General features: G+C 44.0%; 1 protein-coding gene across 5 annotated transcripts in view; it reads left to right on the forward strand.

The window, feature by feature from the left end:
• The window catches only part of LOC111157099 (CTP synthase 2), a 99,045-nt gene that overhangs the window by 75,448 nt on the left and 3,606 nt on the right, over positions 1-19,991 (forward strand). For all 5 annotated transcript variants that reach the window (XM_022518341.1, XM_022518342.1, XM_022518340.1 and 2 more), the window contains 3 exons: positions 1,795-1,850; positions 5,307-5,403; positions 10,547-10,691. In XM_022518341.1, coding sequence (XP_022374049.1) covers positions 1,795-1,850; positions 5,307-5,403; positions 10,547-10,691 — 298 coding nt within the window. The remainder of the gene's footprint in view (positions 1-1,794; positions 1,851-5,306; positions 5,404-10,546; positions 10,692-19,991) is intronic.

Raw genomic sequence — 19,991 nt, forward strand, 5'->3', positions numbered from 1 at the left:
GATCCCAGGACCCTGGGATCATGACCTGAGCCGAAGGCAGAGGCTTAACCCACTGAGCCACCCAGGCACCCCCCAAGTGTTTTATTTAATCCTCACAACAACCCTATGGAATAGGACTATCAATCATGCCCATTTTACAGATGAAAAGGCTGAGGCAGAGGGCTGTTATAATTTGCCCCAGACACACATCCATTCAATGCTGTAGTGCAATTTAGAGCCAGATGGCCTGGTTCCAGCGTCACTACACCAGCCCTGTTGTCCTGTCTCCCTTGAGGTATCTTAGCAAACACAAAATTTGCCTTAAGCTGGCAGTAGTATGCACACAGCATCCAGTTTCAAAAGGTCGTGTAATATCCTGCTAGTCCTGATGACTTGAAGTTAGAATTCCTTATATCTTAATTTGGAGATGTTTGCTATTTTCTTCACCATCTGTTAACATTGGCAGGCTCTATTATTGGACGTCTAAGTCATCCGTTGTAATGCAGTAGGCAGAGAAGAAATTTTGGACCATAGGAAGAAAAGATCAGTCACAAAGTCAGAGGTCATAAGGGAATCAGGAACCTCTCCAAGTTGGGTCCAGAGCTTTCAAATGATTTTTCTCGTAACTTCGCAATGGTATATATGCTTCTGTTTTGTCCAATTGGACATTATTTCGCAGTTTCCATTTTTCCTTTCATTTTTATGAACCAATAGTTTGAGTACAAAGGCTCTGCCTTGAATGACTGCCCTCTCAGTGGCACGTTGGAGCTCTCTCAGAGTAGCTCCCTATCCCCACTATTGCCAATTTTTCTAAAACACCTGTGGCAGATACTCACTATGATTAACATTGTCCCCAGGGAACTGTGTCTACGTGGACAAAATAGAGGTTCGGTCGTGATAAATGATCGTATCAAGTCATAGCAGAATGCAGCCGATGTGCACTTTCTTTATCCAAGTCAAAAGCGCAGAGGAGACACAAACATCCTGCTCCACAGCCTTATGGCGTGTCTTGGAGGGTCTGACAGTCCCCTGCCTGTGGAACTGAGCACTGCTCTGGATTCTGCTGGAGTAGGACAATGTGTCCCGGTGCTGCTGGCAGGGCTTTTCATTTAATCCGCCAGTCTTTGATTTCTGGGGCTCAGTTTGCTTCGTTGTTCACTGTTAAATAACGAAGTGGCATGCATCTTCGTGGTGAACTTGCTGTCTTCGTTTCTGTTTTCTGGGGTGAATTCTTAGAGGCCGAATTTTTAGAGCCAGAGGACAGGCCCATGTTTAAGGGGGGGGGTGTAAACTAATTTGGCCAGTACGCAGAAGCAGCTGGTGTGGTGGAAAAAGCACGGACCAGGTGTTGGCGGGGGGGGGTCTGGGCTCAAGATCGTGCTGCCAGCGGGGTTGAGGCTTTGGGCAAGTCCTTCGGTTTCATTTCCATTCTTTTGGTTTCATTTTCTTCTTTTGGAAAAGGAGCCCTGTTATGAGTCTGCCCAGAAGTGATGGTGCTCAGACGTTCCTCCGCCTCTCGGTCCTTAACTGCAGGCAGGTGTGGCAAAGGAGGGCCTGTCTGTTGGAATCCATGGTGACTTGTGTAACAGAGGGCTTCCGTTTCCCTTTATGCCGTGCTGATGGCGTACTTGGGAATTGCTTCAGAGTTTCAAAGAAGCTCTTCCTGTTCTGTGCTGTAGGAGAAGAAACTCTAGATGACTATCTGGACCAGTCCAGGTAATTTGTAGGTCAAAGAGACGTCCTTCACATATACGCTCTGGATGTCGTTCCAAAGCTGATTACTTGGATGTTAATTTCACTCTTGTATCTTCACAGGGAAACTTTATGGTGATGTTCCTTTTATAGAAGAAAGACACAGACATCGGTATGAGGTATGGCCTACATGCTGAATTACTGTGGAATGTAGATGGTTAGTTTGAGGAACTGCGGTGATTACTGGTGGACATCTGGAAAAGGTGTCCCGCTCGGTGGTATCCATCGGGCGCAGGGGAGTCATGCCAGATTTAGCAGAGGGGCTCGATTCCAGAACCCCGGGATCATGACCTGAGCCAAAGGCAGATGCTTAAAAAGACTGAGCCACCCAGGCACCACTATTATCTGTCTTTTGATTATAGCCAGCCTAGTGGGTATGAGGTGGTATCTCTTTGTGGTTTTGATTTGCATTTCCCCGATGATAAATGTTGTTGAACACCTTTTCATTTCATATTTCCAATATAAGGAAATTTATTATAAAAAATTTAAAAATATAAAAATTTCATATTTCCAATATAAGGAAATTTGTTATATCAGGTGATAGGTAGTTCAGAGGCTGGGTAGGCTGCAGGCACGGTATGGTCAGGGCTTCTACTATTTCTGGGATTCTCTTGGCCTTACCTTTTTCCGTGTGTTTGCCTTGCCCTTGGGCTGATCTCCCTCCTAGTTGCAAGATGGTTACCAGCAGCAGCAGAGGCAATATGCATCTTTAGACATGGAAGTTTTTCTTCAGTTTCGTTGCATCAGTACACATTACCTGCCTACCTATGAACTAGTAACCATTGCAAGGGCAAAGCTAAACCAGGGTTAGCCTGGTTTCTTGCAGGGTTAAACCTGGGTTCTTGCATCATTCATCAGCTAACAGGGATAGGTTTATGATGTTTGACTTAGACTAATCAGGGCCAACTTCTAGAATGGGGAAGATGGAGTCCCACAGGTCATGCAAGGGTGGCATAAATGCTGGAAAAAGTCCAGGGTTCTGTTTGGAGGGAGGACCAATGAGAATTGATGTTGGGTAGGCTACCAATATTGTCACTACACTTAGGGAACAATTTGCCGAGTATAGGCCATTTTTGGTCTTCTTTCCATTGGGAACTGGCCCAGCTGGTGGGACCAGAAACTATTGAGCTGCATTGCCTAGGTGGTAGGCAGAAGGTATAAGAACTGGTGTGCACACAATGGTGTGGCCATCCATTGCTTCATACTTACTTTGTATCTGATATGCTCTGGAGATGGAAGGAAGAAAGACACACACAGTTCCTTTCCTGTTATGGAGCTTATATTCTAATGGACAGGACAAAAAACAAGATAACAGATAAAATAAGTACAGATGAAATCATATATCAGACAAGGTACTTCTATCTAGAATATATAAAGAATTCTTACAACTGAATATTAAATAATGTGAAAGATTCTGAAGAGACAGCTCTCTGGCCATTTGTGTATCAAAAAAGATACACAAATGGCCAATAAGCAAATGAAAAGGTGTTCAACATCATTTATCATCAGGGAAATGCAAATCAAAACCACAAAGAGAGGGGCGCCTGGGTGGCTCAGTGGGTTAAAGCCTCTGCCTTCGGCTCAGGTCATGATCGCAGGGTCCCGGGATCAAGCCCCACATCGGGCTCTCTGCTCAGCAGGGAGCCTTCCCCCCCCAACCCTCTGCCTGCCTCTCTGCCTACTTGTGATCTCTCTGTCAAACAAATAAATAAAATCTTAAAAAAAAAAAACAAACCCACAAAGAGATACCACCTCATACCCACTAGGCTGGCTATAATCAAAAGACAGATAATAGGGGTGCCTGGGTGGCTCAGTCTTTTTAAAGCATCTGCCTTTGGCTCAGGTCATGATCCCGGAGTTCTGGAATCGAGCCCTGCATGGTGCTCCCTACTCCATGGGGAGTCTGCTTCTCCCTCTCCTTCTGCCTGCTGCTCCCCCTGCTTATGCTCTCTCTCTCTGTTAAATAAATAAAATCTTAAAAAAAAAAAAAGATAATAACAGGTGTTGGTGAGGATACATTGTTGGTAGGAATGTAAAATGGTGCGGCCACTTTGGAAAACCATCTGGTAGCTCCTCAAAAAGTTAAACGCAGAGTTATCATATGACCCAGTAATTCCATCCTTAGATATATAACCCAAGACAAATGAAAATGTGCATGCACACAACAACTTGTATACAAATGGTCAAAGCAGCATTATCCATAATAGTTAAACAAAAAGTGGAAACACCCCAAATGTCCATCACGTGATGAATGGGTAAATGAAATGTGATCTATCCATAGAATTATTTGATAATAAAAGGAAGTGAAATATTGATATGTGCTACTGGAGACACGAATCTAAAACACATGATGCTTAGTGAAAGAAGCCAGTTACAAAAGACTTCATACTATAGGGTTCCATTAACTGAAATGCCCAGAACAGACAAATCGAAAAAGACAGAATATAGATTAGTGGTTGCCTAGGACTGGTGGGGAGGTGATGAGGGGATTAAAAGATGATGGTTAGGGGCGCCTGGGTGGCTCAGTGGGTTGGGTCGCTGCCTTCGGCTCGGGTCATGGTCTCAGGGTCCTGGGATCGAGTCCCGCGTCGGGCTCTCTGCTCAGCGGGGAGCCTGCTTCCCTCTCTCTCTCTCTCTCTCTCTCTCTGCCTGCCTCTCTGTCTACTTGTGATGTCTGTCAAATAAATAAATAAAATCTTTAAAAAAAAAAAAAAAGATGATGGTTAGAGGGGATAGGGCCTATTCTTGGATTCATCATGGCAATGGCTGAAATCCTCTGTGAATATGCTAAAAACCATTGCATTGTACACTTTTAGTGGGTGAATTGTATGGCATCTGAATTATATCTAAGTTAAAGCTGTTTTAAAAAAAAGGAAAAATGACAAATTATGAGAACTAGCCTAATGTTAAAAAGGAAAATAAAAACATGGGGTTAAGATTGAGGAAGACAGGTTGATTTAGATGATTAGTGCCTTCTTTGAAGAAGAGGCTGAAAAATTTGGGAAAGGACCAGGAATGCGATGAATTAGGAAAGGGGTTGAGTACCAGCCCATCGAGTTGTCATCTATAACCAATATTCTAGCAGAAAAATTGCTTCAAGCTTCTCTTTAAAGGTTTTATGTAAATATATGTGAAGAAAGCTTTGGGGCTAGTCACAAGGGAAATAAGATAGTTTCAATCCTCAAGCAGATTTGTGATTTGGGGAGAAACAGTTAATTACACATAACTCAAGGGAAGAAACAAATATGGTGGCGGCTATAAATAGCTAATCTCAAGGTTCCAAGTCAGAATATCTGTGTCACAGTCCTGCTTTTTGAATCTCATCTTAGAGCAACAGAAGGTGGGCATCTCAGGTTTAGGGACTGTGATTAGACTGTTTCTCAGGTTCATCATGAGTTTAAAAATAGGCTTTGGGGAAAAAAAAAAAAGCTTTGGGGGTGGGATATAGAAACTAACTACTAGTTAAGAACATCACTGACATGGAAAACCCACCCAATTGATGGAGGACATTTCTATGAGACGATATGTCTGTCTAGCTCTGCTGCCCCAAAGCACGTAATTTCTTGTTTTTCCAGGTGAACCCGAGCCTGATCAGTCAGTTGGAGCAGAATGACTTAAGTTTTGTAGGTCAGGATGTTGATGGAGAGAGGATGGAAATCATTGAACTGGCAAGTAAGTAGGCTCTTTTGTTTTTGAAAATTTTCATGGTAACCTAACGTCTTTTTGTTCTTACAGATGGAGATATAATTTGCCATTCTATGTGAAGCCATAAGTTGACACTCATTTTGTTTGCTCTCCTTCTTTTCCTCTCTCCTTTGAAATAAATACGTAACTAAATAGAAATAATATGATTAAATATAACGTACTGGAGAAAAACAGACCACTTATAATCCTCCTCATTTGGGGGCCCACTAGTCTGAATCTACCAGAAAATGATACATTTTTCTGAGTCTACCAGTTCTGCTACTGTTATGCTTCCTCACCATCCCTGCCCCCTTTCTGGGCCTTCTCCTGTTGCTAGCCTCTAGGTTACTTGCTCTGGGGAAGGATGACAGCCCACTGTTGAGTAACACTCTGTTTTCTCCCTCTTTTTTTTTTTTTTTTTAAATATTTATTTATTTATTTATTTATTTGACAGAGAGAGAGAGAGAGAGAGAGAGAGAGCACAAGTAGGCAGAGAGGCAGGCAGAGAGAAGGGGGAAGCCGGCTCCCTGCTGAGCAGAGAGCCCAATGCTGGGCTCGATCCCAGGACCCTGAGACCATGACCTGAGCTGAAGGCAGAGGCTTAACCCACGGAGCCACCCAGGCTCCCCTGCTTTCTCCCTCTTTGGAGGAAAAATGGCCCAGTGCCCTCCTCACTACTCATGACCAGTTTTGACATCTGTTGTGTGGGGGACCTGGCCTCTCATTCTACCTGGAGTCTGTCTTTCCACACCACTTGTGCTCCATGGTCAAGTGTGGGCCAGTTGTTTAACTTTTGAACACTAATCCCTGCACCCACAGAAGTTCTTAGTGAGACCAAACACAGCACAAAGGGGTAGGGACTTCCATTGAGGAAGATTGCTGAAGAAGTTGTTTGTGTGTGGGCTGGGACACACTCAAGAGCCCAGGCACAAACCATGCAACGTTTTTGATGAGACAGAGGACACTATTCTCACTCAGAGCTGCAAATACATAGTAAGCCCACGCTTACCGCTCATCCCAGCTCTTTCTATACCATTACTTATGACCTGGCCCTTTCTAGAAGTGTTTGCTAACCCCTGTTGTAAACCCACACACATATACTTCCTTTAATTGACTTGAACTTAACATGTTCAGGTGCCTGCTTGACCTGTTTGTCTATCTGGATGTTCTCCTAGCAGTTCCAGCACAACTTATCTAAAACTAAGTTTACATGTTTCCCAAAATGTTTCTGCTAAGTCATCCTTAGTCTCCTTGTTCCGGGCTTCTCACCCTCGCCACCACTGGCATCGGGAGGGGGGTCATTCCCATCACACCCCATTGTGGTGGGGGCGGTCCTGTGTGCTGTGCGATATTTGGTAGCATCCCCGGCCTCTACCTACTGGACACCAGTAGCATCGTCCCCACCTCCCAGTGTCGTAACACCCCAAACCATCGCCAGACATTGCCAAATGTCCCTGAGGGGCACATACGTCTCTGGGTGAGAACCACTGTCCTGGACCATCAGGTTTAAAATTGGCCTTATTTTGTTCTTCTTCCCCTCTATACTGCCAACTTGTAATCAGTTGTCAAGTCCTGTAGATTCTGTCTCTAGAAGGATTGAGCTGGGATTGTATTCCCTTCCCTCTCACTCTCATCCCCAGCGCATGGTGACTCCAACCCAGAATCCTCCTAAAGCTCCTTCCTGCCTCCAGGCTCTCCCCTCTGCAGCCCCTCCTAATGAGGACAGGGCTCTGTCATATGTCACAAATCTACAGTGCACGTGACACAAATTTGGCAGATAAACCACTTTCATTTATCAAATGCTTAGTTTGTTTTTTTTTTTTTTAAAGATTTTATTTATTCATTTGACAGACAGAGATCACAAGTAGGCAGAGAGGCAGGCAGAGAGAGAGAGAGAGAGAGGAGGAAGCAGGCTCCCTGCTGAGCAGAGAGCCCAATGCGGGGCTCGATCCCAGGACGCTGAGATCATGACCTGAGCTGAAGGCAGAGGCTTTAACCCACTGAGCCACCCAGGTGCCCCTCAAATGCTTAGTTTGTACAGAATACTATAAAAATGGTAACGTGATTTCCTAGAACCTACCTTTTCAACCTATCTTCTTTAGGCTCCAGATATTCTGGACTTACTCTTCTAAATTTCCTACTTCTTTTACCATCTTAGCCCATGTCACCATTCTCTACTTCAAATTCCTTTTCTTTGTCCCTTTCCTTTTCTGTCCCAAGTCTGTTCAGGTACTTCAGGAGTCCTGAACAGCGGGCGGAATTGAAGTTGGCGAAGGCATCTCTGAATGCAGTGACGTGTTACCTGGACCCTCAAAGAAGGAAAGCAGTGGACACTGTGTGCACAGTCACTAGATGCTTCTCCCTAGACCCCTTGCTAGGGACTCGGCATGCCTTATGCAACTTACAAGACAGCTGATGTCATTCCCACTTTACTGAGATGTCCGGTTCATCACAAGGGGCGCTGGAGCCAAACCAGGTCCTGTCACGCCCTCAGTGGATATTACTGTTCCACTTGTTTGCCCACATGTCACCTAAGATGATCGGTCCATGCCTGAAGTTTTGAATTAAAAGATGAGGATGTATTTCCTGTAGCCTTTCTGATGGAAATGCCCATCATTTTAGGAATTTTATAGTGTGGATCACTGGTCGGGGTTGGAGTCTCTTAAATCGGATATGAGAGGGCAGAGAATTTCTTCAGCAGATGACTGTTTACTTCATTCAAGTACTTACTTTCCTTTAAGTCTCCTGGCTGTCACCATCGTGAGCAAATACGTAGATGCCTCTCCATCACCTGGATTTACATTCCCGTTGACACTTTGAAATTTCATGCGTGTTGGGAAGGAAATGAGAGACGCTGTACAATCCTGACACTTTTTAAAAAGCTGATTGCAAGGAAATTCGTTTTATTAAGGAAAATTTCCCAGAAGATTCTGATCTTAGCTACCCCTTAGAAGCACTTGGCATGAATCTCTACATTCCTCAAGGAGTTCTAAAAGGAATAACAAAGTTTGAGATTAGTATAATGTCAGAATGTGATTCAAAGCAATTAAGAGCACTATTTAAAAGATACTTTATCTGACTGATAGAACACCATCAAAATAACAACTATTTTGTTTCTTTCCTCATATTGGCATAAGGAATTCTCTTGGAGAAAAGTGATTCAGAACAGTGGTCCATTCATTCAAATGTTTTGTCCCTGGCCATGACCATGATTCTTTAGTAGCTTCTGTCTGCGGTAGTACTGTGTCCTTCGAAGCCATCCCCAGATCTTTAATTTAAAGCTACATTGCTTCATTTCTTTTCTAAGAGTGGATGATTTCTTTTCTTCTTCTCTTGAGGGGGCACATTCCTGGGAGAAGGTAGCATTCTCCTCACCAAGCTTTCATCCCTGAGTGTCCCTCTCAGTCAAGGAAGCTTCTTCCTAGATGTGAGGTATGGGATTTCTACACTGGATTTTTCTGGACTCAGACCTGTCCAGTGAAACTTGCTGCAATGATGGACTATTCTGCCCTGTTCAGTATGGCAGCAACTAGCCATGTGTAGCTGTTGAACACTTGATATGTGCTCAATGAATTTGAATAACTTTAAATAGCCGCATGTGGCTAAGAGCTACCATTTTGTATAGCAGAGCTTTCAATGATAACCTTACGAGAGTGGGCATTTCCATTCAGTCATCATTTCCTTACTATTGTAGTAGGAGCTTTGGGTCTCCAGTGGTAAGTGATGGGGATTTGTGATTTTGAATTCCACCCTAGGTTTTTAGATCATTTGATAAAGCATTTCATTGAAAGCTTTAAACTTATATTTACTCCCCTCTATTAAACCTCTATATTAAACCTATATTCTGTCATCTTTGGATTGATATACATAGCAATTAAAAGGATTTTTTTAAAGTATGGACTATAGCACCAACCATACTCTGCACAGTAGTAATTATGGGATTAGAGAGTTGCCTGATTTCTAATTAGAAGTTGCTTCCTAAAACTGAGGGTTGCTGGGGGTAGGGGGTAGGGACAGGGCTGCTGGGTTATGGGCATTGGGGAGGGTATGTGCTATGGTGAGTGCTGTGAAGTGTGTAAACCTGGCGATTCATAGACCTGGACCCCTAGGGCTAATAATACATTATGTGTTAATAAAAAATAGAAAAATTATTTTTTAAAAATTATTTCCTAATCTGGGCGGTGGGGGTGGGGGTGGTGGGTAACCAACATAGTTTTTGAGGGTTCTGACTGGGGGAAGGAATTTGCAACCCTATGAGATTTCTACCCAGATTTGGAAATGTTGCCCATTTAATGTTTTCTAATCCAAAAGGGGATTTGTGTGTTTAAAAGTAGCTGGGTAAAGCTACTTTTCTGTTCCTATTCCATCTTGGAGAGCTTCAGGGGCTTTATACAACCCTCAATTTAAAAATTGCTCAAATTGCGCCCCATTAATGTAAACAACATATGCTCATGGAAAAGCTTCACACAGTAGGGAAAAGTGTAAGGAAGAAAATAAAAATATCTTGACCTCTTAACCACCTGGAGCCGTAACCACCATTACCATGCAGAAAGGCCCACCCTTTATCACTCCGGGTCTCTTCCTCACAGGCGATCAGTTGGCAGAGGCTGGAATAAGGGTGCAAGTTCAGTTTCATGGTGCTGGCTCTGGTTAATATCCAAACTAAAGGTGTGACAAGAAGAGCAGTCATACTTGCTGCATTCCCAGGACACTCTTCCCTTGGGAAGGGAAACGACCTCGTAGGAAATGGCTGGAAGCCAGCTGAGAGACGGAATTCCCTACAGGTAGCCTCTCGTGTGAGGGGCACCGTGGAAATGGAGCCAGCAAACGTCTATGAAGGGCTTTCGAAATACAGGCACACTTTGGGCAAAGCAGCATTCATCTTGCCGTTCAAAAATGTTGCTTAATTTTGCTCCCTCTAATACCTTGCTCGGGTGAAATGCCAGATCTCTAAGCGAGATGTGCTTTGCTGGCTGAGATTCTGCCATGAAGAGGGTTCGGGAAGGTAACTGTCAGTGATGGTTAACAGGTTAATTGTCTCACCATTTGATGTGTTTTCTTATTCAAAGATAAGACCGTTAAAGCAGCTCTTGTGTTTGCTTCAGTCACACCATGATTATTCTCATTTCAGATCACCCCTATTTTGTTGGTGTCCAATTCCATCCTGAGTTTTCTTCTAGGCCGATGAAGCCTTCCCCTCCGTACCTGGGCCTATTACTTGCGGCAACCGGGAGCCTGCACGCCTTCTTGCAACAGGGATGCAAGCTGTCCTCTAGGTAACCAGTTTACTGCTCTCAGCACCAACTCCAGCTGCACTTACACCAACATTTTAGGGCTCTCATGACATTTCATAGCCGTACAGGACTTTTTAAAAAAATAAAGAGTAATTTCTTTCTTTCTTAACAATCCTGATCTTTTTTTTCTCCGAATGAAAATGATTTCTTCACATCCAAGGCAGGGACACGTCAGCTTTCCGAATCACGCTGATGCTGGGTGTTACTGTAGAAGTTTGTGTCATTTCGAGAAGTGCAAAGTGGGATTTGCTTTTGTTGAGTCTCTGATGAATGAATATACATAAATATTTTATATGTTTATTTGCTTTTTTAGGACTAGCCTCTTCAAACCCTCTGCTCTATTTTTCCTTTTGTTACTGTAGCCTTTTCCTTACTGATTGGTAAGCTCTTTGTATATAAAGGACATGAATCCCTTGTTAGGTTGCAAACAATTTTTCAAAGTGGGTTTGTTTGTCTTTTAAGTTGTTAGCAATACTTTTCATTTTCCCTGAAGAGTTTTAAAGAAGGGCTTTATATAATCTTTATATAGTCTTTATTTGTGGGTTTGTTTTTTTTTCTAAGATTTTATTTTTCAGTAATCTCGAAACCCAATGTGGGGCTCAGACTCACAACCACTCACGACGACTGAGCCAGCCAGGTGGCTGGTGCCCCTGTTTATGTATTTTTTAAGTTTATGTGGTCAGATCTTTAATTTTTACGGATTCTGTCTTTAGTATCATGCCTAACATCTTTCTTTCCCTATCAAAAATATTATATAAAAATAGCCCATCTGTTTTCTATTAGCATTCTTATGGTTTCAATTTCATAGTTGAAATCTGTAACCTACATGTACTTGCTAATTGGCGTGGTGTGTAAGGTAGGATCTGCACCTGCCACCCCACCCCCATGGTTAGCAAGTTGAATAGTTCGGATTTGTTGTAAGGATTTCTGTTTTGTTCCATTGAGGATTTCATCTCTTACTTCTAAACCCTTAGCACCCTTTTCATTATCATAGCATTACTGTAAATCAAGCCCTTATCTACCCTACAGCCATTTTTATTGAACTTTTTAAAAAATATATTTTGCTATTCTTCCAGATAAATTATGTGACGATTTTTAAAATTAGGTTAAAAAAAATCCCTAACATTTCTTGACACTTAAATATTGGTCTGGGGAGAATTCAAATGTTTACTTCTTCTCCTGCAAAAGTATTGGATGCAATAACTTCAAAAGTGGCCGGAACTAGCCAGAATCATAGAGGCGTTAGGAAGGGTTATTACTCCAGTGACTGGATATATGTCATTTAGATCATTACCTTTGCTGACCCTCATCCTAGCAAATGACCCTCGTGATGCTGCAGTCGAGAGCTGTCAGGATCGGTGTCTGATGTGTGTGCATGTGCTCGTGTCACACAGGCCTGCTTCGTTGTGACATCACTTGCTAGGAGAGGCTCAGAGCTGTCCCTCATTTCTCAGACCCATGTTTTCAAACGGGAGAAGCTTTCCATATTCCCGTGTCTGGCGTGTTGCTCAATGGAGGATCACTCCTTGCACGCTTGAACCAGTGCTCTGGTTTTCCAGCTGTGCCCTGCGGAGCCTCAGTCTGGGCTGCGGTGACAAGCTGACTGCGAGGGTCCCCAGGCTCTCCCCTGCCTGGGCAGAGCAGCTGCACATTACCAGGCTCACGTGGCATGGTTCAGCATGAGACTGCACATGAAGAGAGCTTCCCGTGTTCTGATGCCGCATGGCTTACAGCGGATGCCACGTGTGGTCCCATGTCGCATGTGTGCCGTGCCCCTTCTCAGCCACCATTATTTCAGGTGCTCGCATGTAAGAGGAGGGTGGCCGCAGAGGAAGTTAGATGGCTGGGAGAAAGGATTCTTGCCAAACTGGTTGTTGGCAAGCAACAGCTAAGAACGAGTGTTCTCTAATTTGTGCGCACCGCCCACCTGTGTGTTAGATGGGCCGCGGCTTCCCGCAGGGGGGATGGTGGTTTCTGGGTAAAGCTTGCAGCAGTTTCTGAGAAAAAGGGCTGCTTGCTACTGACTCCTGAGCAAGACTCAGTGCATCTTGAGGAGAAGGCAAGACTTCTTTTTTTTTTTTTTTAAAGATTTTATTTATTTATTTGTCAGAGAGAGAGAGAGAGGGAGAGAGAGCAAGCACAGGCAGACAGAGCAAGAATGGCAGGCAGAGGCAGAGGGAGAAGCAGGCTCCCTGCTGAGCAAGGAGCCCGATGTGGGACTCGATCCCAGGACACTGGGATCATGACCTGAGCCGAAGGCAGCTGCTTAACCAACTGAGCCACCCAGGCGTCCCGAAGGCAAGACTTCTTAACAGAACTCTGAGGCGGGTATGGGAGTTACAGCTGACTAGCTGGCTTCCGTAGTCATCAGAGAATTCCTACATATCAGCCATAAAGTGGTGCATTTCTTAAGCGCAGCTGGCACCTTATTTATCGTGATCCCCCTGGCTCCCTAGCGCATGGGGTTGTTTACGACCCATTAAAGTACTAACTGTAGGAAGCAGGGGAGGATGGATATGGGCTAGTCTAATTTTGACACCTTGCAGCGGCGGGGGTTGGGGGGGGGTAGTTTCCAACTAAGAAGGGAGACCGTGAGTTAACCACAGGGACAGACACCCATGTTCCCGAGGAACCTTGCACTTCAACTCCTCTCTGCCCAGCCCCGTGGTGTTACTGAACGATGGAAAGCGAACGAGGGCTTCGATGGCCAGGCTCTAATGTGAGCTGAGTTGCTACTGTATTTCTGTCAAACAAGATTACTGTCTGTAATCAACCATAAACAAATGTAACAAGGGATATGAACACCAGCATAATGACTTCCTTCCCCAGAAATTGGCTGACGGTATGTAATTATATGGCACATGTGCAGCTGACATCTTTAAAGCCCAGAATATAAAAATCTTGGGCTTTGAGCAAGTACACCTGAACTATAACCTCTGCGTTCTGCCCTGGGGAGAGTAGTTATCTTTTAGCGCCTGGGAAGTTGCAGTGAGGATGTTATTTTGGGATCTACAGCTGGTGAGCCTTCGTTTTGGGGGTCCCCTCAGGACGGCACACACATTTGATGATTCACTAGAAGGAAACCAGAATATAGCTGTACTCGTGGTGAAAACTCACTTCAGTGACAGAGGAAGCCTACACAGCTGGCTCAGTAAGAGAAAAAGATGGAAGTGGGGTGTGGAGAAACCCATTTGCAGGTTTCCTATGCCCCCTCCCTCCCATGAGAGCTCACACAGAGCTCACCTTCCCTTCAGCAGTGAAAATGCAGCAACATGTGTGTGATATCTGTGCCCAGAGGAGCCCCTCTGAGACTCAGAGTGTAGGGTTTTTTTATCGGGGCTGGTTACATAGGCATTCTCTACCTGGGAACCACTCGGATTCCAGACTGTCAAAAGGAAAGCAAGCATTCACCATAAATCACACCAGCCTACACCCAGTGAAAGGACCTTATCAGTTAGTAATGGAAACACACTCTGAAAGCCAAGTTCCTCAGTGGTTCTCCCCCCTCCACCAAGCAAGGCCTCTAATGATAGCAGCCTCATGCCTGCTGTGTTAACTCTTTTATTTTATTTTTTTTTTTTGTGCAAGTCTAATAAGCCAGTTTTAGAAAGGAAAAAAAATCCAATGGGAAATTATTGTAATTCTCTGCTGAGATCTCCCCTCTGTGTCTAAACATAATCTGTCCCATGTACAAAAGGAGACCACGCATTTGCCTGGTTTGCTGGCATATCATGTAATGGGATGAAACTGTTTCGTGTGATTGTAAGGAGGCAATTTTAGGGGACTTATACTAAATAGACTGTACAAAGGTGCTTGTAACTGTGAGTTCTTTAGTATCTAGAAACAAAGCATATCATCATCTCTGTTCAGAATTGCATTTTTAAGCAACTGGAAACAGAAGAGAGATCGGAGTCCAAAGTGGTCCAGAGGTGGTTTTCCAGCATGTGGGTCTCTGGGGCTGCCCTGCAGGGCTCTTAGGCTCACTCCCTACATACCAAGTTAAGAAACAGCTTCCAGTTTGGGTGACGCTGCCATTTATCACGCCCATGTGTCAGGTCAGACTAAAACTCTCGTGCTTACACAGTGCTCGTTCCATGTTGGAAAGCAAAAACTTAGATGGGGCTCGGTCAGCAGTTCATAGACATGCAGCTCTTGGAGGTAACATGTCTTTAAAGTATAACACCAGGGGCGCCTGGGTGGCTTAGTCAGTTGGACATCTGCCTTCGGCTTGGGTCATGATCCCAGGGTTCTGGGATTGAACCCCACATCGGGCTCCCTGCTCAGTGAGGAGCCTGCTTCCCTTCCTCCCTCTGCCTGCTGCTTCCCCTCTCTCACTCAAGCTCTCTGTCTCAAATAAATAAATAAAACCTTAAAGAAGAAGAAGAAGTATAGGACCAGAATCTTAAGACATCTGAGCAGCATCGTATTCTCGGTTTTAGGATTCTGGATTTCATGCCTCCACCCAACATATACTATCTTTTTTGCAGAGAAATTGTCTTCTTTGGCAAAACAGGAAGCGGTCTGATACAGAAACAACAGGAGGGAAATTACTCAGTGATTCCCTAGATTTGCTTGACTTTTTCAGACCAAACTCAAAAGCTGAAACTACTTTATAATCAAAGGGCCCTAAAAGGAAGTTCACACCCAGAACCATATCTTTCCATTTCCCGATCCCTCGTGTGCTCCTAGGATCTGAGTCCATTCTCTCCTTCATGCTTATCCTTCTCTCTCCATTTTTACCTGTGAATCCTGGCGGCAGTTGGGGAAAGAAGGTACCCATTTGCATTCACCATTGTCTCTAGTCTCTCTTCTGTGACTCTCTTCTGGGTTTCCTTCTAAGTGGCACACTGGCTTCCATCTGGGGAAGATTTTTGTGTTCTGTGGACTTCTAAATGTAACAGGACAGAAAATTTTGAAAATAGAAAAAAAGGACCCATAAACCCACCAGCCTAACACACTGGGCTCATGTTTGAGTGTTTCCTTCCAATCTTTACTCTGTATCCATATAGGATTCCTTTCATGGTTATAATCACTGTTCTGTGACCTTGCTCTTTTCTGCCTTAGTTTCTTTATAAAAGGGGAATGGTAATGGTGCCCACTTGACATGATACCTACTTAATGAAGATTAAGTTTCATACTAAATGTAAAGCACTTAGCACAGTGTCTGGTCTACGGTGGGAAATTAAATGGAAATTATTATTATTATTATTTAAAGGGAGCTCTACACGTAACGTGGGGCCTGAACTCACAACCCTGAGATCAAGAGTCAGACACTCTACTAACTGAGCCAGCTAGGTGCCCCTAACTGGGAATTATTATATTAATTTTACCTTAGTTCTGGTCTTCATCTCTTGCCTCCTACAAAGCTTTCTAACTGGTCTCTATGCCTCCAGCCTTCCTCTTCTCAATCCATTTTTCCTACATTATTTTGGAGTTTAAAACTCTCAGTGGCTTCCTTTGACTTAGAGAGTAAAATGCACACAAATCCGTAGGGAACAGTTTACAGTCCCTGGATCTCCGTAGAAGCTTTTAATGCCTTTGCCTTAGCTCACACCACTTTTGTGGCCCTTGATACACATTCCTGAAGTGCTTAGTGAGAGGTGAATGCCAATCTGTATCCTTTTAGGATGCTACTTCCTAACAGTGGGCATGAGAGGTGGGCGTGGCCTCTCTTTTGACTGTAGAGTGTGCATTTCTCCCTCTAAGGCATACTTATCCCCCTTGGGTACCTCTTTCTCTTTGACTAGGAAGGTAAGATACTCTTTTCCCCCTGCGTTTTCCAGTGCTATTTTAAACTTGGAATCACCGTGCCTATCTTTTTTTAAAAACTTCGGGCTGCATGGTTGATGATGCCAAGGGCCGTTCTTGCAATATATGGTGTGTAGGGGCCAAGGGTTGGCCACCCCAAAATGGGCCAGTTTAGCATAAAGATTATTTCAAGTTTGAAGGGGTTTGGGACATGTCTTCGCAAAATATGCCACGTTGGCACATGGACTGTTCTGAGTTGAGGGCAATCGAGACCCTCAAGAGAAACTTTAGTCCCTCCAATTGTCTTCTGTTAGGCCAGTGAGGAGTACCTTAAAGGGGACAGGAAATTCTTGCTCCCTGACAGGTACAAATAGTTGGTTTCTTTGGGGACAGTGTGGACGAGGAGAGCAGGTGCTATGGATTTAGTTTCTGGATTTGCTACTAACTGGGTAATTTTTCCCAAGTCTCTACTCCCAAACTTCGGGATCTTCATGCATTTGTGCTGCTCCAAAGAATAGTTGAGATGGTGCTTTGTAAATAGTAAACCGATAGAAAAATACTACTTTTTCCCCTTTGTTACATTTCAAGCAAAAGCGAACTGGGGGAAAAAAGATTTTTTTTTTAACAGTTTTTTAAATACCTTTTAAAACAACGCCACCTCCTCTTCTCCTGCCCCCCTTATTTGTCACCAGCTGCATGCCTTGAGACTTCTTTCAGTAAAGTGCTACTAAAAAACCACATTTGAGTACACCTTCTCTTAGGGATTAAATGTTGATTAAAAGGTGCTCTTTATTGATGGTGGTTCACTGCAAGGCTGATGACATACATGGTGCCAGCTGGGAATGGAGTTAATATTGATAGAGACCACTGTGCTTTTAATGCCCTGCTGGGGTCGAATTCTACCATTTACTATTCAATGCAAAACTCATCAAAGCATACTAAGATTTTATTCCATTGCTCTTACATTTTATGGCTACCAGGGGCTCTTTGAAAAGGAAGTAAGTATAGCAGTAACAATGCTTTTGAGAAAACTGTGTGCATCGCAACCTGTTTTAAAACATGCTTTTTCTACATGAAATCGATTTTGACACAAAGTATTGTAGGAACTCATGCATGCTAGGAATCCTAAGCTGGCCATCAAAAAAAATTTTTTTAAAGATTTATTTATTGATTTGACAGACAGAGATCACAAGCAGGCAGAGAGACAGGCAGAGAGAGAGGGGGAAGCAGGCTCCTCACCAAGCTAAGATCTCGATGTGGGGCTCGATCCCAGGACCTTGGGACCTGAGCCGAGGGCAGAGGCTTTATTTTTTATTTATTTTTTAAAGATTATTTATTTATTTATTTGACAGAGAGAGATCACAAGTAGGCAGAGAGGCAGGCAGAGAGAGAGGAGGAAGCAGGCTCCCTGCTGAGCAGAGAGCCCGATGCGGGGCTCGATCCCAGGACCTGAGATCATGACCTGAGCTGAAGGCAGAGGCTTTAACCCACTGAGCTACCCAGGCGCCCCTGGCCATCAAAATTTTCTAAAAAATTCCAACTACCTCTTTCTGTTAATGGAGAAGAAGTGGTTTAATGGTTGCTCCTGGGGTGGCCTAAAATGGTGGAAAATATGAGGCATTACTAAATCTTATCCTAGTGCCTTGGAATATATATTTTCTTATATTGGGAATTTACTAGGAACCAGGAATCTTTGACAAACGAATGACTATAAGCAACCTTTTGTTTGTCAAAGAACCACACGTAGATTATTGCAGTCAAGTCTCCTAAGTCAAGCCAGTGTTGTAAGGATAGAGATTCCCACGAGTCGCTGCTGGTGATTTTTATTTTCTCTAATAAAAAATAATATAGGGGGCATATGGCAGGCTCAGTCGGTAGAGCATGTGACTCTTGACCTTGTGGTTGTTGGTTCAGGCCCCACACTGGGCTTGGAGCGTACTTTAAAAAAAAGTAAATATATATATATATATATATATATATATATATATATATATATAAACTTTTAAAAAAAGAGTGCTTCTGTTATTTGGGCAGGCACATGCATGCATAAGAGACAATTGCCATGATCTTAACTAGCTCTAGATAGCCAGACCTTAAAAAAATCTTTTTAGGGAGTGGCAAGGAGAACCATTGCATGGTGATTATGGTTTGTTGTTGTTGCTGTTTTTAATCATTATTCATTTGTTTTAAAATCAGTGCTATCCAATAGAACTTTCTGCAGTGATGGAAATGTTCTATAATCTGCACTGCCCAATGGGACAGTCACCAGCCCCACATGACTATTTGTTGGGCAGTTAGTTGGGTCTGAGGGAGAAGGAATAAAGCAGTTGCTGGTCACACCCTCGGAGCAACCCGTAAGAATTAACAGCTACACCTGCAGAGCCACCTCTGAGGGCTAAGAGAGCGGGAAAGGCCTAGCCACCAGCTGGCTCAGAAGCCACAGGGGACTTCCAAGAGCTGAGCATGCGCAGAGAAGGCGCAACTTGTCCTTAAGGTCACAGCAGAAGCTCCTTAGAAACTCATAAATATACAATACATAAATAAATACAAATATAACGGCAGGCATCATGGGTAGGCGCATGCGCAGAAGCCAAGATGTTATATAACCACCGGCTGTCACTCAAACATATCCTTCAAAGCCAAATTTAAGGCAGAAAACAGACTTAAAAGGATGCAGCCAGACCTTCTTGGGGCCATTGCCACTGTTGCTCTAGCAGTGACCTGCTTTCACTCTTGGAAGCGCACTGTACTCTACCTGCTTAATGAACTCTAGCTCCCCATTCTGGTCTCCGGTTTCCAGTTCTTTGGTGTATCTGGGGCAAGAAGCGAGCAACGCGGTAACATATTGAGCACTTGAACTGCCCCTTAATATGTGTGAGTGAGGCATGGAATTTTCAGTTCAATTCGGTTTTAATTGATTTAAAGTTAGCGTCCCGCGGCTTGTGGCTACCATATTGGGCAGCGCGGGTTTAAAACGTCCGCTCCCCAAATATATCAAGATACACACCAGTGGGTCGGTATTCTGTGGCATTTCATAAAGATTCGCATGTAAGACCTTAATATCTAATAATTTTCCCTACTGAGAAATGTGTGTGCGCATGCTCACGTGTCTGTCCAGAGAAGATGATTTAGGGTTAGTCTTAAGACGGAGCTGAGATGTCGTGAATTAAGTGAAAGTATACTCAGACAAGTATATCTTATGACTGTTTAAAGTTTGTTCCCTGTGAAACGAAAATGAACCCCTAAGCCGCATGCAGCACAGAGTAGCGCTCACATTTTATTGGACGTGTAGGAGCCACTGCTGTTCTGTGTGTGGTAGTGATCGATCCACATTGTATTTCTAGGGGCGCCTTGGGGGGCTCAGTGGGGTAAGCCTCTGCCTTCGGCTCAGGTCATGATCCCGGGGTTCTGGGATCGAGCCCCGCATCGGGCTCTCTGCTCGGCGGGGAGCCTGCTTCCCCTCCCCACCCCCCCCACCCCCGTCTCAGCCTGCCTGTCTGCCTACTTGTGATCTCTCTCTGTCAAATAAATAAA

The sequence above is a fragment of the Enhydra lutris genome, unplaced genomic scaffold, assembly GCF_002288905.1.
Source record: "Enhydra lutris kenyoni isolate GAN:26980312 unplaced genomic scaffold, ASM228890v2 scaffoldscaffold52, whole genome shotgun sequence".
Lineage (NCBI taxonomy): Eukaryota > Metazoa > Chordata > Mammalia > Carnivora > Mustelidae > Enhydra > Enhydra lutris.